Source organism: Anguilla rostrata, chromosome 12 (assembly GCF_018555375.3).
Source record: "Anguilla rostrata isolate EN2019 chromosome 12, ASM1855537v3, whole genome shotgun sequence".
In the NCBI taxonomy this organism is placed as follows: domain Eukaryota; kingdom Metazoa; phylum Chordata; class Actinopteri; order Anguilliformes; family Anguillidae; genus Anguilla; species Anguilla rostrata.
This window is the reverse complement of record NC_057944.1, coordinates 20,312,525-20,335,289: the sequence shown is the minus strand read 5'-3', so window position 1 is coordinate 20,335,289 and position 22,765 is coordinate 20,312,525. Positions and strand designations below refer to the sequence as shown.

Sequence of the window (22,765 nt, the reverse complement as noted above, 5' to 3'; positions counted from 1 at the left end):
GATTCCGGGTGAATTACAGCCCTTGCCGTGCAGTCAGACACGTCTGTCTACCAGACTGCCATTTCGTATGAGCGGTTCCACATTTTAATATCCCAGCAGCACTTCTACTAATGAAATTCTGAGGTCTAATCGAATAAAAACTTATGATGAGAAAGGGTGCCCGAAATCTCCAGTACCGCATTCCATAAAGAGGACTGTAAAGATTTTAACTTGCACATCCTCCGCATATGTGTTCTAAGTAAAGAAAGCTCTGGGAGGTGTGCACGACTCCTTGAATCTCACAGAGAAAGCAGCAGGAATGCTGCATAGTCCAGTGCAACTGGACAAGAGGTAATCCCTCAGGGACCAATCAGCAGCCAGAGAGTGAGAGGTACAGGGCTTGCGATAATTGGCTCTTCTTTTGCCTTGAGCGCTCCTGGTGAGCGGATCGTTCCTCTCCGAGATATTGGCCATGTCAGAAATGCGGAGAAAGTGCGCGATCTGAATGGCTGCACAAGCAAAATTGTGGTCGCTTCTCTGACTGACAGGAACTGTCGCGAAGTCGAACCATCCAATCGACGTTCACGATACAGCCTCCTGGATCAGCAAGTCTGTAGTCAAAGTGTCTATGTTTGCTCAGCACATCTACATTGGTTCAAAACCCCAATGCCCACGAGCCAAAGCCATCAGCACAGCCCCCCCCCCCCCCTCCAGTTTCTTTGCGTGCATGTGTTTAAAGCCACAGCAACATGAATCCATTATGACCCTGTTAAATAAGTTAGACACACAACACCTAAATGAACCTGCATGTACTCAACAAATGACAGACCCCTTCAGCATTTCTCTTTTGTTTTCCAACAAAAAGAAAAAAAACAAAAGATTTAAGTAGAGCTGATAATTAACAGGGTAGCCAGCTTTTAAATATTTTATGTTAAGTACACTTTCTGTAGGCTATTGGACTGTTTTAATCTGCCACTTCCTGCTTTGCATGACACTCAAATAAAAGATGATGATTCTCAAATGCATACATTTTTAGTCCATTAGCTCTTAATGGGTAATTAAATATTAATACTGCTTATTAAACTAATGGAATCAGAGGACAGACTGTTGGGGGGAAAAAAGGAAAATAAACATTTGGTTTATTTGTTTAGTTTACTTTCAGACTAGTTAAACACATTCATGACTTAAATGACATTGTCTTATTCTACAGTTATTTTACAGTACTATTTTACAGCTTCACCATCACACAGATTATTTATCAGTTGTCCAGTAGGGGGCATCAGACACCTCTGAAAGCATGAGATTCTTTTTTTGGATGAGGACAGAAGATTTGATCAGATGCAGAGACTGGCAGGCTGTGCTCTCAAAAGATCGATTGAGGAAATAAAGCACAGGGGACAACACATTTCCAGAAGGTTAATGTATTCATCACAGACAGAGAGCACAACTGCCCTGGCTAAAGTTATAATGCTCTTCTTAAACAAGCATGCAAAGCTTGCTCACTCATATACACGCACATGCATGCACACACACACACACACACGTGCACACACACACTCGCGTGAGCGCACACACACGAGCGCGCGCACACACACAAACGCTCAGTGAGCAGATATTCGCACACTTTTCTACACTGCACAATTGTGCATGCATGTAGAGTATGACCTGAACAATACACACATACACAAAAACACACTGAAACGCACAGGTGAACACCCACACACAGGGGCAAACAGACGCGCTAACGCTACCTCTGCTTTTCGGATGTTCTCCCTCGCCTCCTCGATCTTCAGCTCCAGCTCATTGCGACTCTGCTCTGAAGGCAGGACCCCGTGAGCCTCGCACTCTTCCAGAGTCTAACGTTAAAAGAACCAAAACGCAACATCAGAAACAACCACCCAGTTCTGAAACATTTATTTCAAGGACTGTTTCATTTTTAAAAATCACCTAGACATATTAATGAGGAAATGCGTACATGTTATTTAAATGAAATGAAAATAATGTGTAGTATTCTGCACACAGCAGTCATCCCATACAATACTCCACAGAGTATATGTGATAGCAGTATGTTGTAGTGTTCAGGGAACTGGGAAACCCTAAGACTGCTTTCTACCTTTGAGCCAGTTACTTACTCAACCAAGTCTCAGAAAATATACAGCTGTATATCTGAATATTATCTAAAAATCATGCAATCACAATTCACATATGGTTAAAGTACAGATTCTCTTTTATTATAGGGTATTTTTATACATTTTGGTTTCACCATGTAAAAATTAAAATTGTAGTTCCCCCATTTCAGGGCACCATAATGTTCAGGACAAACGAGGTGTTTCTATTTATTCAGCCGTGTTCAATGGCTTCCTTAGTGCAGCTATAAGACAGCTTTCAGTATCTAATCTTGATTCTAGGCTTTTGGTTGCCTTTGGAGTCTGTTCTTGGTGTTTGCTAACATGAGGACCAGAGTTGTACCAATGAAAGTCAATGAAGCCATTATGAGGCTGAGAAAATAAGAAAAAAAGCCATTAGGGTTTTCAAAATCAACTGTCTGGAATATCATTAAGAAGAAAGAGACCACAGGTTAGCTCAGTAATCACAATGGGCCAGGTACGCTAAGGAAGATCTCTGTAGTTGATGACCAAAGAATTCTCACCATAAAGAAGAAAAAACTGTCCAACGGATCAGAAACACTCTTCAGGAGGCAGGTGTGGACATGTCAGTGACTACTGTACGCAGAAGACTTCGCAAAGAGAACTATCGAGGCAACACAAGATGCAAGATACTAACCAGTAGTTAGATGTAAAAACAAGATGGGCAATTTACAGTTGGCACAGTAAGATGTGCCTATAAAAGAACCATCAATCTACTTAATGATGTTCCAAAGGTTTGATTTTGGTAAGCTTAAGGTTTGACTATTTTTCAGCCTCATTTTGGCTCCCTTGACTTTCATTTGCACAACTCTGGTCCTCATGTTGACAAATGCCAATAACAGACTCCAAAGGCAATCAAAAGCCTAGAATCAAGACTAGATACTGAAATCTCTCTTATAACTTATAACTCATAACTGCACTAAGGAAGAGACTAATCAGAAACACCTGTGAAGCCATTCGTAGCAAACAATATGGTGCCCTAAAATGGGGAATATGTGTAAAAAGTTCTGCAATTTCTACATGGTGAAACCAAAAATGTATAAAAACATCCTTTAAGAATCTGCGCTTTAACCACACGTGAATTGTTTGGTACAAATCTAAAATTGTGGAGTACAGAGCCAAATCATACTGAATACACTCAGAGTTACCAAGGGACTTTTTCCAATGGCTAGATCCTGGATAGAGTCATAAACATACATTTTGATTGAATTTGGCTAGCCCAAGGCTGTCATGGGAAGAACATGACTTTCAAATGGATGTTAATGGTTGTATAATGGGACATATTTCTATGGGTATATAAAAAATATATTTAAAATAAAGTGTGTGATTTCAATGTTTATCCAGTGATAAAGCAAACCGTAATACAGCCTCACACACCCCAACCTTTGAGACTTTACTCAACAATATCCAGCATTGCTTACATAAGCAGCCACCACAGTAAACCCATAATGCCCTGCTTTCCATCAGAACATTAATGTTCACCTCTGTGACCGCTTCTATTTGATCACAAGTAAAGCTGATAAAAGACGAGCTGGCAATTCCATACATCCTGGATTATGTGGCTTTTTCCCACAGACGCCAGACCAGAGGCACTGCTTGGTCATCTCCGCCTTCTCTGTTCACGTGGTAGAGGAAGCAAGCCGGAGAAAGCTGGGCAGATAACATTGTGTACTCAGCGATAGCAGAGAGCTGCTCTAACCTTTACTCTCTACCAGAGAATTCTCATCCTTTCACCTGCCACATCTTGCTTGTGGCAGCTGAAAAGACAGCAACGATTCCAGAGATCTAACAACAGACCTCTGAATCACAAGCCAGAATCACACGTAAAACAGTAAACAGCAGGCTTCTCAAAACCCTCGTGAGTCATCACTCAGTAGATGAACTGAGAGGCTGGGTTATAGACCATTTTGGTGTTAGTAAACTTTGATTACATATTTTATGGGCGTAGCCGAACTGATGGCAGAAGAACGGTGTCTTGACAGTTTGTCTAATGTAGCCATGGTTGCAAAATAAAGATTGGAGCGTAAAACGTTATCGTTAGTCTGTTCTTTTAATGGCGTGCAGCAAAAAAATGTCTGCACTTAGTTTCAAAGGGGGTACTCATTGATGGTATTCAATAAAAATGAAGGCCCGATTTGTTTTTGTTTGTTTTTTGGTTGCCATTTCTTCTTTGACGCTCCAAAACGATCTATTAATGATAGAGCTTTGAGGGTACCCTAAAAGGCAACAACAGCAATTATGCACATGTACATCTTTAGTGAACATCAGGAATGTTGGATGTTTAATATTTTGCTTGCAATGAGGTCAGCAATGTCTACTGAAAACTGGCACTGTCTGGTACACACCAATGCAGTCAATAGGGCATCTCTGACTTTGGGTGATTATGGTGAAAGCAGCTCTCACTGACTTGTGGTTCTAACCTATGGACCCGTTTACCATGTTGAGCAGACAGGAGGCCCAATGCTTGGAGAAAGGGGTCGGAGCTCACCCTCTGGTTGTGGATGATGTTCTTGTGCTCTCTGGCTATGCGGGTCGCCCACTTGCGGGCCTCTTTGTTCAGGCTGTGCTCCTCTGTGGTTCCTGTCTCAGACTCCAGCTTCCCGCTCTGGAACACAAAGGGACTGGTCACTGAATAGGAAAGGTGTGTGGCGGCACCTGTGTGTTTGTGTGTGTGTGTGTGTGTGTTTGGGTGGGTGGGCAGGGAGTTGGGGCATGGGGACACCCTGTATGAGCTGGAAACACCTGACACACTGGAACAATGACAGTGGGGTTTGGAGCACACCCCACCCCATTCCCCTCTGATATGCCCTCACAATGGAGACACAATGAAAAGAGTCAGGTGAGTTCTGGACTGGCAGGAGCCAGTTTGGGGGGGGGGGCAGGCATCATTGCCATAGCCACTATACCTTTCTATATTTTTCTACTGCCATTGATTTGATTCTGATCTGCATATAAAAACAGTCTGTATACCTTTCTGCTTACAATGCTTTATGAAAAATGACTGTCCTGTAAAATAAAATAAAATGACTGGTTCTCACTGACTATGTGAGTAACTGCAGTAATCAAGAGAATTAAACAAAGATGAAGGATATCTAAGCCACAGGTAATACCACTGACAAATACCTGCGAAGGCGCGTGGCATTTTCTGGTTATTTGCCTTCAGCTGCTGCCAATTTACACAACTGAAATATATTTGTATCCCTGATATTCACAGAAATGTCTGTTAAACAGAAAAGCATTAGTGCTTTTCAAACTAGCTATGTCAACCTGACATCCACCGTGCCATTTCTTAACAGATTATCCATTTTTCTAAATATATTACAGAAGCATAGGATCAGGTCTCTCTTTCAGGAAAATGTGAGCAAATATTATTGAACCAGACAAATCTCTGATTTAATGATAGCATTAAAACGGCTCCATTGAAAGGTGCAGCATGCCTGCTAGGGTGTCAGAAAACTATGATGTTGTTATGCAGCATTTCAGAACCAGTCCAAACACAGAAATCCCTGTTGGCCTGACTCCCACAAGCCCAGTCCTTGTTTGAAAGGAAAACAAGCAGCCAAAATCTCAGGAGGAACAGCTGAACTTCCCAACACGCACAGGCGGGTCTGAATGAACAGGGCCGTGCTCTCCTCGTACGGCGCCGAAATCTCACAGGGACGAACATCGAAAACGGCCGAGGCGGGTGACGTGGAAGACCTGACGATGTTTTTGGGAACCGGGATTTCTGAAACATGCCTCACAGCACGAGTGAGCTTCAACCACAGATGACGCACTTCCACAATGAGAACAGTCTGTCTTAACGGGATACGCACAGAATTCTGGGAGGGGTTCAAAGGTCAGCAGCCCGCAAACTCATAATTCTAAAATGCTTAAGTTCTCCGCTGCAGAGCTATGAATATTTAAAGCGACCGACGGGCCCACAGCATCCGATGCTAGGGTGAGAATGCATGTGAGAGTAAGACTGAGGGTGAAAGGCTTAAGGCCTTTCTACAACAGATTAAACAGGTTTTTTTTGTTTGCAGGTATTCACATCTTAAAAAGTAGAAGATGAATTACATAACTGGCAAGAATTTTCTTCTGGGCTGTGTCTAAAGATCATAAATTAGGTTTGAGGTTTAAATAAAAAAGATTCTGTTTCTGTAACACTGTAAGAGTGAGTGGGGAGGGTGTGGAGACACTTAAGGTTGTGGGGGGGTTGGGGGGGACGTGGTGATGCAGCCCTTCACAATGCAACCTTTTCATGAGCTGCCTAGCAGCACACCAGCACACTGCCCCCTTCAAAACCACTCCTCTCCCCGGCACCCACCCCCCCTTCCCCGCCCCCCGCCTCAGGATCTCCAAGGGTGAATACAGAATCGCTAATATTTTATTAGAAACAGACGTCTGCTTGTTTCATTTCCAGAAGCGAACTTAAATGGTATATTCCACGCAGGGCTCGGTGCGGGGCGGAAGGTGATGGGGTGGGTGGGGGTGCGCAGCTGAGCTCCCCATCCCTGAGGCCGGATGTTGGATCTCGTGGCAAGACCCCCGCCCATACCCTTCACCCCCCCCCCCCAGCAACACCATGGGACCGGGGCGGAGGGAGCAGGTACCAGCCGTGCTGACGCTGGCTCGATACAGCCACGCTCCTAATGTGAAATCTGGGACTAATTTCACTTTCGTTACGCCTGTTCTTCAGACTGTTTCTTTGTTCTGATCTGGTGATACCTTCCCTGCAGTTTGAAAGAAAATGGAGGTATGGAACTCTATAGGGTCTTAGCTCTCCCTCTTTCTCACTGACTGCTCCTCTACTTCCCATTTTTTCTCTGTCAGGGCCATTCAGATACTCAATCTCACTTACTGCTTACGCTATCACACACTCTTCCTCTCTCTCTGTCATTCAGACAACCGCTGACATGGTGATTGACACCTACAAGTGCATCCTGGGCATCACAGAAAAGATTGCATCACATGCGTGTGAGTTCAAGTGTGTGAAATCAGGTGATTATCTGATTTGCGGAAAACTCCCCTCAGAAAAACTTTTTTTTAATACCATCAGCCTCTAATACCATCTGCTTGGAGAGATTCTTTTTCTTTTTTTTTGCAGTGCAAAATGAAAGCCAATGATTAAAGGACTTTTGATGCATTGTTGTGCAGAGCTGTTTGGTGATTTCCTCATTGAGATGTCAAAACATCTTCCAACAGAATTCTGCCCCAGATTAATAAAAAAACCTGAGAGAAACGACATAAAAACTCTTAAAAATGCAAGAACTTCAATGAGGGCTGTATGAAATAAGAAAACTAATCCTAGATAAATAGAAAATAAATAAATTTCCGGATAATGCAGGGAAACCTAAATGCAATCGACCAGGCGTAGGAATGGTGTATTGAAAACACATGATTGTCTTCAGGACTTCCATCATGTGTGGAATCCATCTACTGGAGTTTAATCACAGCCATATGCTTCTACTGTAGTGCATTCTGGGTAATGGAACAGCAGTGGCCCTGAAAGACTGTGAGCATGTAGGTTTGTGTATCACTGTCTATGTGCCACAGTATTTACCAAAAAAAAAAAACTAATATCACAATATAGCATGTAATAGGAAGCTTCAGAATAAAATAAAAGGTAGATATAATACATTTCCCTTACTTATTTTCACATTTCCACACACCCAAACAGTTCTGTGCGTATCCCATAATTCTTGGCCCCTCTTCTTGTAAGGCAGCAGGCAGGGGGACCATCATGCATTGCGCTTCTCCACTCCGCGCCCCCTTTCGGCACTGATTGAGAAAGACTTTGTCCATCCGTGCAGACCACATTCCAAATGGTACCCTCCACGTGATGGGAAGTGCTAACTTATAAGACCCTCGCTTCTGCTCAAGGGATGGGGGTGCAAGGAAGAGGCTTGCAGCCCCTGCGCTTAGCATCAGCCTCAGCTGCACATGAGTCATCTGCACAGACTCAACTGAGACTATACCTGAGGCCCACTATGAGGGAAGTGCACCACAGGCTTAACTAATGAAAATCTAGTGAAGGCACATGATGAGAGCCAGTGCGGTTAGTGGGTTTGGAGTGGAGGCAGATCGGGTCTCCCTGTCGCGTGCCAACACCTGCCAGAGCATGCGCAGGACCGCTGGAGACGGGCTGAGGTTCAGCGCGGCACTGCGCGGCAGGGCTATACCTGCGCCAAGGTCATTCTCATGGCACTGACGGCCGACGGCTCGATGTCCACCAGTTGCTGGATGCCGCATAAGCTCTGAGCAGACAGACAGACAGACATACAGACCGATAGAGTGCACGCAGAGACAGAGACAGTTGGAAAGAGCAGACAGACCAGGATTAGTGGTTACTGAATCACGAGGGGGGGGTTAGTGCACGTCGTCAGGCAAGACGCTTGCGTTGCAGCCATTTGCTTCCAGACCAGCGCGGTGCACAACCAGGTGCACACGCTGGTGAGTGACAGGGACTGATGCACCCTCCCTTGTTGTCATAGAAACCCAACCTGAAAACTGGATGACGGTAAGGAGCAGCGCCAAGATTCTAGAAGTGAGCGGAGATGTAAACACACACACGCACATGCACACGCGCGCACACACACGCAGATGCAAAGAAGTATTACTGTGAGGTTCACCATTCAGAGATTCAATCATATCACAGGAGGCATAATTGCCTGGGTCTAAAGTTTAAAGAATGGAACTTCGCTCCTCCTCTATCTGCGTTGCCATCTGAACCCACACCTTATGCCAGAGTGCATGTCGCAGCATGGCAGGCCGTGATGTGTGGGAGTGGAGAATTCACAGAGCTGCCCACCAACCCCCCATCCCGCCCAAACTGCTCCACGTTAACAGGGCTCCACATCTGGCACGTTAAACAAGGGCCGCAAAACAGGAACGGATGCGAGGATTTATACACCACATAAACACCGCTGACGGCCGAGTCAAGACTGGGACAGCATATGGTTTTGATGCAAATCAGTATTTTTGCTTGGAACGATTAGCATTCCTCCATCACGGCATCCATAAAAGAGCGAGTCAACGCTGAAATGCAGTTTACTTCTTGGTAATGCAACAAAAAGATTTTTTGAAAAAAAGTTGAGAGTGGTTAAAGATCCCATTTGCAGACTGGTTTGCATTTACTCCTTCACACAAGTGAGCTTGTAAGAAAAATCAATAAAGGTTTAATATAGTGTTTTAACTTTGCCTTAAGATATGGGTCCATATAAGCTCAAGTCAAAAATCATCCTGATTTCAAATTCAGAACATCCCCTATGTAATTAAACAGCTTGCAGTCCCCTGTCTGTCATTGCTGTCTGGGGCAGGATCAGTCCAGTGTCCAGTGTGTGAAATGGAGGGCTACAGGCCCACGCTCTGAGGGGAGGAGGGCTCCTGGGTGGGGGGGACCTACCGTGTCACTGTCGCTGGGCTGGAACTGAAAGGTCTGTGCTTTGTGAAAGACAGGATTCTCCTGCATGAAAAGCTGCTGATTAAAGTCCTGCATCACCTAGGAGAGGAGAGAGAGAGAGAGAGAGAGAGAGAGAGAGACAGAGAGAAAGGAGAGGAAACAGGAGAAAGCAGAAGGCAGAAGAGATGGAGACGTACTGTCAGAAATATTGTATGAGAAACATGCACACACGCACACATGTGAACAAACCGCTAGACAAACATAGAACGGTATTTAAGACAGCTGCACCTGAACGGAACCAGAGGTGCTTCAACAGCAAACCAACTGAAAGCGAAAATTACCCAATTCCCCCTGGGACCCAGGCATGTCACGTGGACGTGGGCGTGTCTATCCTGTGACGATGGTGACTGGGTGTCATTGTGGATTGTGAAAGCCGGGCAGTCAAATCAAATAAATAGCAATTACATGACAAGCTATGTCTGCAGTTACTGCAAATATGAACGGATTGTTTACTTTTCCACTGTTTTATTTCCTTACGTCTTCCATTTCACGCTATGTGAGGAATGCTCTAAACACATATTTTAAAAGTGAGACAATCCAAGAGCTTTTATTTGCCAACTGAATTTATTGTGTCATCTGTGTAAACATGGCAAGCTTTCTTCATGAGGGAATGGCGAGATATTAATATTTATCATATTAATATTTGGGCTCAGTGGCCCATTTAACATTCAAGATGATGTATACAGTTTAAGTTTAGGGATTATTACCAAAGCAAAACAAGGACACTTGTTTACAAAAATGTAAAATATGCTTATAGACAAAGTGTAAGCAATTGCACAAGCTGTGAATCAGATTATTTATGGGTCAGCATATTGGCCTGTATTGGAAAGGCATAAGCCAAAATGCATATTCATCAGAATAGCTTTCTTTGCTTCATTAACAGTGCATACTCCCAGCTAGGTCACAAGAAAGAAAATATTTTCAGGTGTTAGCTAATGAAAAAATATAACATGGAAAAGGTCCATAGCTGGAAAAGCTCAGCTGGACTAAAGCAGAGCAATCAGCAGTTCTTCATCATCATATCTTAATAAGTAAATATGTGCTTTTGGGGAGCAACCAATTTACATATTGCAAACTTATATTGTATAAAGTAATCCAGGGTCAGCAAACTTGAGCAATAGACCACAGTGGCACAGGTGGACCCAGCAGCACAGTACAGTCTCTGTGCTGGGCTTGAACAGTCTTAGTAATGCCACTGTAAACAGTGAAAGCCCCTCCCCTGTCCACACTGTTTTAAGTGGCTTCCACACCTCTCCAGGGGTGTGTCCTGTGAAAGAGGCAGGGGCCTCTAAGGCAGAGGTGAAGTGAGGAGAGGTGTGAGGGGTTGTGGGAGGAGAGCCGCAGGAGGAGGGTGACTCACCCTGCTGGACTTCTCCAGGAGGAACTGGAATGTGTTGTGGATTGCCTGGAACGCCTCCAGTTCTGTCCGGCACAGCGATATCAAATAATCCTTAACATGATCGTAGATGCTTCCATCGAGGGCCTGGTCGGTAGAAAAAAGAAAAGAAACACTTTTAATGTGTGTATGTATGTATGTGTGTGTGTGTGAGAGAGAGAGAGAGAGAGAGAGAGAGAGAGAGAGAGAGAGAGAGAGGAGTGCGTGTGTGTGTGATGGAGAGAAGGGAGACATGAACACAGACGAACGAGACAAAATTAGTCTGAGGGGGAGAGCTCTGTGGCTTCACGGCTCCACACAAATGTGCAAGGGAACAGGGTTTATTTTGCTATTCTATTTTTTGGATCAGTCAGGAATGTTCAGAAAGCAGCTGCTGGAAAAAGGTTGCCGAGTTCAGATTCCAAGGCACAGAAACACACACACACACACACACACACACACACACACACACACACACACACACACAGACACACACACACACACACACACACACACAGTTTCATAGGATTTGAGTGAACACCTATGGAGTACACACTCAATGCCAGTGTTTCAATAAATAAGCACAGTCACAAAGAACACCAGGCACACATGTGATATGATTCTACACAGCTAAACTCACTTGAACCCTTTTACATGCAATTTCTGATTCATTTCTAGGTAGTTTAGTCATTCAACCTGGAGGGAGGGGGACAGCGTAACGGAAGGGGTTCCAGAAGGTCTGCTTTCCCCTGTCATTTCTTGGAAAGGAAGGCTACGTGACTCAGCAAAAATACATTGCTTCCCGTTGATAGGCTTTAACAATCCCAGCACTCCCACACCCCCAACCCTCCCTCCACCCCTTACCAAAATCCCATTCTTAATGGCTTTGGGGGGGGGGGTGGACTTTCTGGCCCACAGAGTGATTTGTGACTTCCTGTCGGTGTGGGCCAGGAGAACCTGTGCTTCCTGGTTTTGTCTCAAGCTGAGAGCTGGCAGGACTGTAAACGCGACTGGCAGAAACGCTGGCCTCCAGCTGAACCTCATTCCAGCTCAGACGCATCATTTAATGCCCAAGTTTACCAGCTGCACTTTCACCTTCGTCCATGAGATTACCACGTACACACCAGCACGCACACAGATACATACACACGTATACACACACACACAGGCCACATCCCCCTCGGCTGCACAGATGTATTACACTGTTCTTGCGTAATCCTCTGGCCGGTGAAGTCATCAACAACAAAGAAAGAAAACAGTCATTTACGAACTGTGTGAAGAACTCACTAGAACTGGAGGAGGTGCCAGAGTGCGAGAGTTCACCAGACCTGCATGTCATGCTAGAATATGAGAGCTCACTCACGGTACGTGATGCTGCAGACAGTCGCTCTCCCTGACAGACACTCTCTAGCTGTCTTTACACTGCCGGTCCAGAGCCAGGAAAAACGAAACTATGACCAATTTACACTGAAGTTTTTTATTGCCTTTTACCCGGTATTTATGCTCTGTGTAAACACGGCTTCTGAGGCACGCGCGCGCACACACGCACACACACATGCACGCACGCACACACACACACACATGCACGCACGCGCACACAGCTGATTCTTCACAGGAAACAAAGAGAGATGACAGATCTAAGAACTTCCTTTGCCAGCCTGGAGGTTTTGGTCCCAAATTAAACTTAACCTCTCCAAATATTTTACACTTGCAGCAATCATCCAGTTATGGCAACATTTGAAGAGAAAGCTGGTTCTGGAAGTGGGACTAAGACTTTTACCACAATAACAAGTAAAATTTCATCCCCAAACACATCTTGTAGCTCAAGAAAACATAATATAATACAGTTTTGAATCTTTTCTGAAATACTTAATCTGTAAAAAAGCTACAAAATGCCAAGTTACATAATTTTACATTCGTAAAAAGTGCCTCTATTGTCTGGCTATTCCAGTTTAGAAGGCCTTTTACATAACTATTTCAAACTGCAATGTTTTCTCATACAGCCACACTGTGCTGGTCAGGTAAGGTGTAGAGATAGTGTGTACAGTAAAGACAGAATAATCTGGTTGTTGTGGACGCTCAGTGGAGGGTCCACTAAATTATTCAAACCTGAGACAACAAGCAGCATCGACAGGGGGTAGGCTGAAGAAAGCAGGACCTACTAAATAAAAGCACTCAAAGGTTTTGGTGTGAATGTAAGCATTAGGCTGTGGTTTGTTCCTCCAGTTGACTGAAGGAGGCGCTGTTCCACAGCTGTTAAAGGAGTCCCCGCAGCCGGCTGGATGGCAGGTGGGTGACACAGACCCTTCAGGTAAATACTACAGCGTGGACATGTAATTAAATATAATTATACGCGCAGAGTCAAAACAGTCCCTTATGCCACGGGTGGCTAAATGACCCCATGCAGAGGAGACAGGCAAAGCCCTGGGATGGGCAGAGAGGGCTGGAGGCTCCCAGCCGGAGCAGACGTCTGTACGTTTCAGTCTGTACTGCAGTCTGGCACAAACAACGGGTAGGGACTCAGCACCCTGAGAGACAACAGGGGGGACCCGACCAAGGGGAGCTCTGAAACGTACCGAGCATCCATGATGGATTCCAGTGTTTTTTCACCCGTGTGTAGACCACGGCAGTGGAGGATGGGCTCCCCCTCTATAGCCGGGTTCTTCTCGAGATTTCTTCCCATTGGGGAGTTTTTTCTCGCTGCCGTTTGAGGGCTTTCTCCCCACGGGGAGTTCTTTTTTACCTTATGTAGGCCTACTTCCTATCTGGGGGTTCAGGCCTGGTGTTTGCTCAGTTTGCTCTTTTTGCTCTGTCTCTTGCCTTGCTACTCTGTAAAGTGTCTCTGTGACAGTTCTCTGTAAAAAGCAGTATACAAATAGAATTGAACTGAATTGAACTGAACATGTTGACAAATAACGTGACGTGCATGCCTCCTCAAATAACGGATCAACAGTAACCCCCATTCGACAGGAAGGGGCACCAGTAGGCACTCCGCTCTGTTGATCCTGATTCTGCAATTCCCAGGATATAGTAAGGGAGAGGGAGCTAGAGAGGACGAGAAAAGAGAGAGAGAGAGAGAGAGAGAGAGCAAGAAGGAGAGGAACAGGGACAGAGAAAAAGAGAGAGGAAATCTGTTTGAAACCTGAGCGGGACACAGAAAGGATGGCGGAGTGCTTCTCACACGCCAGCAACAGCTCGCTGCCCTGAAGCTCTGGCACTTTGTCACTGGGGCTGCTGATCAATTATTCACTCCTAAAAGCCCTCTTCCCCTTCACAATTTACATTTCCACTCCTGCCACCGACGGCTAAAAGTCCCCGAAAAAGAGGAAAGAAAAGAGCGTGTGGCGTTCGATCCGCTCGGCGGGGGCGCGGTGCCGCACATAACGAGAGGCGCACGGGCCCCTTCCTTTAAAATCACAACAAGCTCACTCGCTAATTGGCTCTTCAACAAGGGCACACAAGCCACCCCCAGCCTACCGCACTAATGCAGTTTTAATGTTCAGTATTAGCCATCGCTAAGAGGCACCCGGCACAGCTTGGGCACATGCACGGAGCGACACAGCAGTGATCCGATTTCTGAAACAGGAGCCACCGCAGTTCCACCTCCCGCCCATCTCAAACTTATGAAGTGTGAGCTGCCATTGCTGCCGGGGTTGTAACTCCCACCTTCTCCAACAACCCTGAGCTTTCTCGCTTATTGTGTCTGATTGGTCTCTTGAGACCAGCGTTCGCGTTCGTTTGTCTCTCCTCAAACCGTCGTTCAGGTCTCTAGTTGACTTCTTGTTAGACCGTTACAAATTTCAGATTCACTCTCTTCCAAGTCTGATTGGTTCTTTTCACACCATACTTCATGCCCGACTGGCTCTTGTGTTTGATTGAATCTTCTGTGGTCTCTCTTCAGAACCACTTCACATTTGAGAATAGCTGTTTTTTGTAAGTCTTTTTGTCACAAAGAGCCCGAAGCGTAGCAGCCAGCTCGTAGCCAGGAGGCTCAGCTTTTCCAATTGTCCAACGCTGGAAACGGCGCCAGCGCTCAGGGGAACTGTATGCAAATGTGGCCGGGGTGGTCAGACACCCGGATCCTGACCGCAGTCTCTCTGGCAACCACACGCCCCGCGCTCTCCAGGAACAGCTCTCAGCCTGTTTAAGTACAAGAAATGAGATACTGCACCCCTCACTGGGGAAAGGCACTGGAGGGAGGAAAAACTCCGGCAGGCTCCATTACCCAAAATGAGCCCTGTCATGCAGGAAACATGGGTAATGAAAGAGCCAGGACCCCAGCCGGAAGAGGCACGGTCCCACCGATCCCCAGTGAAAGGGCCTCCCGGTCACAGGCCGCAGGGGCGAGGGACCGCTGGTGCGACGTGTAGCCTGTTTATTAGCTTCTCTGGATAACAGCACCAGCACAGCGGGGGCCTGCTCTGCACCATCTTGTGATTTGTAACCTAATAACAGGCTGGGGGAGGCAGAGATCTGGTGACTACTGATTATAGCCAACTGCAGCCTGTGCCACAGTACTGTACTGCAGCCGAAGGGAGGCTACAGTGAAATACACACACACACACACACACAGGTGGACACACACACACACACGCGTGCGCACACACACACACAAAGACACAGGTGGACATGGAGACAGACTCAGACACAGAAACACACATAAATGCGTACTCATTTCATACATATACATGCTACATTGACAATAAAGAGGGAAGAAAGCAATGTACACAACACAGCGGTAACATGAAGGTAATGCTACAGAAGGTTATTAACCTCAGCATACACACAGCTGCAGCCACTGAAACACGACTGAGCCGCAGTGCCCTGCCTGAGAGTACACACACACACACACACACTGCAGCTCAGCAGAGGACGTACACACACCAGCGTATTTCAGCGTCAAAAGCAGGCAGTACAAATGAGTTGTGACAGAGTTCGGTATTATAAGCAATGGCTTCTACAAATGAATGGACATCTCTGAATTGAAACATATTGTTTTTTGCTGCCACTGCATTGCGTGCGCAGCAGAAATGTAGCTTTCTTCAAATGTTTTGTCAGCAGGACTATACAAATACGCTTTTCAGCTGACCCCACAAAGCATCCCAACATTTCCAGGACATTCGTCCATATATATATATATATATATATATATATATATATATATATATATATATACAAGGCACATCTTGCAGAGGCCTTTCAGTCCTAAGGCATACATATTTCAGAGAACCAGCAGAAAAAAGTTGTTGAAAAAAGTAATTATTTTGACAAAAACATGTTGCAGTAAAATATTTTCAAAAATATTATTCACTTATATATATATACATATATATAACTTGAGACCAGAAACTCCCCCCTCCCCTCTACCGGGGACAACAATGAATAGTGATTAGACCCATTGGCCCAACACAGGGACGGGGATTTCCCCTTTTAGGGGATTCAGAGGCCCCAGAATGAATAACCAGGCGAGCAGTGAAGGCAGATAATGTTAATAACTGTGTTGTGTCCTTACTGGGTGCCGGGGTAGGCATGTGTGTGTGTGTGTGTGCGCGCGCACGTGTGTGTGTGCGCGCGCATGTGTGTGTGTGCGCGCGTGCATGTGTGTGTGTGGGGTGTGGGAATTACCGGGGCCTCCGGTGCTGTTTCTGTGCCGCAGTAAAAGGGATCATTAATTCGGGGACGGCTATTCCCACGCCGCTGGCCGGCGGCCGCCCACGCAGCGCAAAGGTTAACGGCGCGGCCGCGCTCGCCTGCGACGCACGGGGACGAGCCCGCCGCGGGCCCCGGCAGCGCCGAACGGCGGAGCGACCGCGGTCTTAAACACGGCCAGACCCGCTAACGGACTCGCCTCCCCGGCCTGTTCCTCAGAAGCGGTAAAAAAAAAAGCCCTGTTTTTTATCGATCCCTCGAGAGGACGGACCGAGCAGCGACCCCGCGGAGGAGCGCATGCCTCTCATACCAGGCATAGCTCGGGCAGGCAGCAGCTCGAACTGCGCCGCGGTGCCTGGGAATAAAACGCGACCGTCTTTTAATGCGCAGCCCAATCAATGCCGCAGCCCAGCCTCAAACGTGGGAACCCGCAGCCTTAATGATCTATTCTGGCTTTCTATACACCTACCCTTTCCTGTCAACTAACGATAAAAGACACCGGAGAGGGAAGTGACACAGGCACTGCAAGCTGTGGTCTGAATCCTTGTGTGTGTGTGTGTGTATGTGTGTGTGTGTGTGTGTGTGTGTGTGCATGCGTGGGTGTGTGTGTGTGTGTGTAGTGTGTGCATGCGTGGGTGCGTGCGGCTGACTTCAGCAGTGAGTTAAGATAATGCTCTGTCATTCCTTTAAAGGCCCGTACAGACTACCCATGTAGGAGAAAACCTGGTTAACCAGAGAGAAAGGGGGCTATGACACAGGACAAACAGTCAATGTTCAGTAAGATAGAGGGGGCTTATACTGGGAGGACAAAACAGAACTGCGACCGGAAGGTTGCTGGGTCAAATCCTGAACACCTTCAATGTAAAATCGAAGCTTGAGTGTAGCAGCCCAGGTTACCGTCAGCTCAGATAAGCAAACAAACAGACTATATTAGCAGGCCTCTCACCTTGATACAGTTGATCAGGTCGGTCTGATAGTACCGGTCGTGGTGTGCGTTGGCTGCGGCTAGCGTGAGAAGGTAGTCGTTTCGGGCGTGGGTGGCCTTCGCGTTGCAGTCGTTCCTCTTGGCTTTTAACTGCAAGGAGACAAGCGGGCGGCCACCTCAGTGCAGGGCAAGAGAACGGCGGAAATCTCCGCAGATGGCAGCCCATCGACAGCCGTTTGCTGCACCGCCGGTGACACGCGCTAACACGCGCTAACACGCGCTCACCACCTCCTAATAGGCCGTCAGCATTCTCTCTAAGGCTTATCTACTTCCATCAGTGTAACGCTGTGTGAGGAATCCGCTGGCTTCATGCAATATTCAATAACAGCAAGCCTTTAAATCAAAAATATCTCGCTCTTACATAAAACATTAGAATATATAATGAAAAGAATAGGCCATTCAGCCCATCTAGGCACATCATTTAACTAAATTAAGACTGTTTTATGTGACGCTGCTCCCGTCAGCTGGTCAGGGGTGTACATTACTTCTGATTAAGCCTAAGCCTACCTCATGCCAATAGATCGCTTTCAAGGACAAGGGAGTGAAGGAAATCAACGCATGCAGGACATTTCTTGCTAGCCATGGTGCGTGGCATCAAGAATTTATTTATTCATTCATTCATTTATTCTCTGTGACCTTGCTGAAGAGCTGCTTACCTTGACGCTAGCTTTCTGTAAACTTATCCTGGACTGGAACAGACTCAGCTTGGACCTGGGAAGGGAGACATAAATCACTGCCCAAATTCAGACTTCCCACCTGAGATCCGGTGACACGACTGAGGTCTGTCACAGGACAGCAAGCCCCATCATTTAAACAACATCACAGGGGTGATGTTTACGAGTGAGTGAACCATCCAGGGGGCGAGTGTGTGCCCGTGTATACGCTTGTGCACGTGTACCCACGTGCGCGTTACGCAGACTACTTCCGATTCTCCCGCCAGACAGCCGAGGTCCAGAACCCGAAGTCCCAGCTGAGGCGCTGCACCGCTGCCCAGAAGCACGGGCGCGGCTTTGCGTTCTGATAACACGGGCTGATAAGAGCTCAAGGTGAGTTTGGCTCGGGAGTCGAGGAGAGGAGGAGAGCGGCTCAGCGGTGGTGACGGTGACAAATGGCGGCGGCCCAACTGGCTTTAATGAAAAGTCGGGGTTTTCCCCCACGAGCGGGCGCTGGCGGCCCCTGCCTGTTCATGTTGAGTGATAAAATGCAAAGCGAACCTGACTGGCCAATCAATAAGGCCTCCCGGAGCCAGCTGTGCAGACCACCCCTCCCCTTCGGCGGCTTGGCAGGCCCCTCTGATGGCCGTTATAGAGGGGGTGTGAATAGACGGCGCATGTTTAACAAATTCTGCGTTCTGGTAATAAACCCGTCCCACTGGCGCGGACTGCTCCCGCCTCCCTCCGCGCAGCGCTGGCACCGCCCCAGGGCTGAAGGGGAGGCCGAGTCACCGGCGGTGTACGTCGCGTACCCGTCGAGAGCCACAGGCTTCTTCGCTTTCGCCCGCTAGGGGAAAAAAAGTTAGCCACACGAAGATTCTGGGCTGTAGTGTTTTCTGGGGGTCTGCGAACAGACAATGGCGCTATTCTGGAGAAGTGGCATTTCTGCCTGGCCCCGCCCCCGCCACCCCTCCGCTTTCTCGCAGGCGCGTCGGGCTCCTGTGGCAGGAGACCTTCGCCCGGAGCCAAGCCAGACTGGCGCTGCCAGGAAACTGAAACGGAAAACCGGCGGGCATCCAGAAAACCGCCCGGCCATCCCCCCCCCGGCCCGGCTTCACGAAAGCGAACTCTGGGGCCCGGGGCCCGCAGAACGGATCATAAAGCACACAGAAGACCCGCGGGGCCTGGGTTCATGGGACAGTGAAAGGATGGATACGCTCACGCAATAGCAGTGTTTACGCCAAGCGTGAGGTAGCTGCACTTCTAGCCCTGACTGAGAACACTGCTTCCAGTCTCGGGCACTTCATGACTAAACGTAATCATATTGCTTCACTAGATACGATACAGAATGGAAGTTATATGTAAGTGACCCCTGAAAGAGTCACCTGCTTTTTAAATAATAACTGATTACTAATAATAATAAATCACGTTTCTTCATTTCAGTAAACTGTCAATGGATTTGGAATGCAGGTTGTTAATGATGCATTGGATGGATACTGCATTCAGGTGTACTGAAGCATTGGGTGAATACTGCATGCAGGTTGTTAATAATGCCTTGGATGAATACTGGAGTCAGATCATTAACGGTGCAGTTGGTGAATACTGCATGCATGTGGTTAATGATGCATTGGGTCAATTCTGCATGCAGGTTTACTGCAGTAGTGAGTAAATACTGAATGCAGGTTGTTAATTATGCAGTTGTTGAATACTGCAAGCTCGTGGTTAATGGTGCAGTGGGCAAATACTATATCCATGTTGTTAATTATTGAATAGTAGAGAATGCCTTTCACCCCCCGTAATGAGGTCAAGTGAAAACCTGACCGCCTCACGCCAACCGTGCACCTACTTGGACTCGATATCGGCCTTCTCTCTCACAGCCTGGGCCATCTGCTCCATCTCCAGGTACTTCTTCTTGGACTTGGCCAGATCCTTCACCGTGTCCTGCAGCTCTGTCTGGATCCGGGTCAGCTGGTCGATACACTGCGTGTGGAGAGGAGGGGAGAGGGAGAGAAGGAGAGAGGGAGCAAGAAACAGAGGGATGCTATTAAAGAGTTCTCACCTCCTTAGTTATCCTAAAGCAGGTGCCCCCCCACCCCACCGCAGGACTGCAGACAGGGTAACACTGCTACAGCCATAGCTATGGCAGTGCAGGGGTGAAATATCAGTGGAACCAGGGTTAGCTGAACTCAGCTGTTCATTATGTTTATCTAGCAGAGAATGATGTGTCTAGAACTGCACTGATACAAATGACTGCCCTTTTGAACCTGTTTGGGTGGCAGGTAACCTGTAGTCAACCACGCTCATCCTCAGACGATGAAAAAGACATTTTCACACATAAGCAGAATATCTCCATGATAGCACAAAAATAAATATTGGATTCTAGCTTCTAGTCACGTGAGAAATAATTATGTTAGAGGCAATTGTTACTGCTGACATTCCTGATCCTTATCAATTTATTTGTGATTCTGAGATGGCAAGATGCTTAACCTGAAGTGCTTCTTGATGAGGGCATCTATTAAGCAAATAGAAAATCCACGATGGTTCACAGGGGGGTTAAGATTCTTTACGGATACAGGGACTGAGAGAACGCATCTAAAGACAACTTCACTACCTTCTTCAGCTGCTGCTCCTTGTAGAGCTTGACGGTCTTGGCAGGGTCCGAAACCTCATTCTTGTAGTTTTCACAGACGTTGATGCGAGACTGGGTCACCTGCACAGTGCCCTCCAGGTAGGCCTTCCACACAGCGTAGACATTCCTACAGACAGGGGACAGGAGAGCACTCTCACAACCAGCAACAGGCGCAATGTCCACACAGTACAGCGTCAGGGGACAGGAGAACACTCTCACAACCAGCAACAGGCGCAATGTCCACACAGTACAGCGTCAGGGGACAGGAGAACACTCTCACAACCAGCAACAGGCACAACACCCACACGGTACAGTCATTCCTATAGCAGAGAACAGGCAACAGCACAGCCGTGTGTATGACGCAGTAAGTGACATTGACTCTGCTCTCAGATGAGTCAACACCTCCATTCCACACTGAGGGTGCTGGGATAAAGACTGAATGAGTCACTGAGCGTCAATCAACAGCCTCACATTTTCACAAATAAGCGTCATGCGTAACACTAAGTGGGAGGGTCCCTAGGCATAGCGGTCAGGATGGAAAACATCTGTCAGATGATCAATCTGTGGCCAAATTCTGTGGCCTTGACAAACGAATAATCCCCAGAGGGCTTCACAGAGGAGAACCTGTGAGCACTGCGGTATCAGTTAGAATTCCAAATAGTAACATATTTTCATATGTAAAAAAAAAAAAGTCCCCACTTAATTACAGGAAGTAACAATTGCATTGAAGGTATAAATATATGAATGAAAAAATATATTAAATGTATAAGGTATGATTAGAATTAGAAAGTTTTTCCACTTTTTTTTAGAAAAGCATTTCTTTTTACTTTTCCCTTTTTTCCTCCCAAATTTGGTACAATGCTAATTGCAAACTCGTCATTGCTAACTTGAGAAAGCACAGAATTGTCAGTACATAGTCCAGTGCATGCTCTCCTCTGAAGCATGTGACGTTAGCCGCTGCTTCCTGTCAGTCCGCAGTTCACAAATCGGGCTTGCACAGACATGAGTCGGAGGAAGAAGCTTCATGTGTGGCTCAACAGGCAACCTTGCGGGCGCCAGACCCAACAAAGGCCCGGCCCCGATTCCATACAAGACCGTGGGGCCCGTCCATGCTCTAGAAGTATTGCCATTTTAAGACATATTACTGTACCTGTAGTCAGTTCGTTCATCTGCGCCGATGCCCGGCCAATCCCTCTTTAAGTACTGACTTGCCAGCTTCTGCAGGGCCTGAAAAGACAACAGCAAAACAGAATTAATGAGGAACAACGCGCAGCTACTGTATGCCTCTTAAAGGGGCGCGCCGCAGCTCCCGCTGAGCGCGTGACCGCGTGTGTGCGTTCTCATGACCTCGGCTGCGAGCGGCCGTTAAAGCGTCATTAAATAATGCAGCCGGCAGACAGCCCCACACAGACGCGCGGTTGCACACCGCGCCATATGCCCGCTGCAGGGAGGGCTGTGTTTCTGGAGCGCACTCAGAGCCTGAAGCCAGGATCTGAATAAGACAAACATGAATCCAGGGCGCAGCGAAGAACCCCCCACACGGACAAACCCAGCCCTCCGATTGGTTAAACCCGACAGACCGGACCGCGAGACTGGGCCGAAGCAGACCATGAAACTGAATGACATGGAATGACAACAACTGTGAGGGGTACACCTCTTTTCGGGGAGGGGGTGCAATGAATTGAAAATGAACCCAGGAAAAGTGTTTTCCTGGAGGTAGCCTAGTAAACAGATCCTTACATTCCCCTCCATGACTTTGACTCTTTAAAGTTCAAGATCATAAATATAAGATTAGAATGTTCTGGACTGAACATGTAAAGTTAACTTCTTTGGAAAACGTCCAGGCAGGAGGAGGTGCCAACACAGGGATTTCACACGTTCCCCCCTTTCCCATGAGGGAGAAA

The 22,765-nt window shown here is 47.0% G+C and overlaps 1 protein-coding gene across 2 annotated transcripts in view; it reads right to left on the bottom strand.

Annotated features, from left to right (window-relative positions):
* The window catches only part of LOC135235586 (F-BAR and double SH3 domains protein 2-like), a 74,729-nt gene that overhangs the window by 12,502 nt on the left and 39,462 nt on the right, over positions 1–22,765 (bottom strand). Inside the window, exons 4-13 of one of the 2 annotated variants that reach the window (XM_064301181.1) lie at positions 22,012–22,088; positions 20,844–20,988; positions 20,079–20,212; positions 18,236–18,290; positions 17,541–17,669; positions 10,931–11,053; positions 9,514–9,609; positions 8,291–8,365; positions 4,615–4,731; positions 1,731–1,835 (exon numbers count right to left, since the gene is read on the bottom strand). In XM_064301181.1, coding sequence (XP_064157251.1) covers positions 1,731–1,835; positions 4,615–4,731; positions 8,291–8,365; positions 9,514–9,609; positions 10,931–11,053; positions 17,541–17,669; positions 18,236–18,290; positions 20,079–20,212; positions 20,844–20,988; positions 22,012–22,088 — 1,056 coding nt within the window. The remainder of the gene's footprint in view (positions 1–1,730; positions 1,836–4,614; positions 4,732–8,290; positions 8,366–9,513; positions 9,610–10,930; positions 11,054–17,540; positions 17,670–18,235; positions 18,291–20,078; positions 20,213–20,843; positions 20,989–22,011; positions 22,089–22,765) is intronic. The other variant, XM_064301182.1, reaches the window with a different exon arrangement.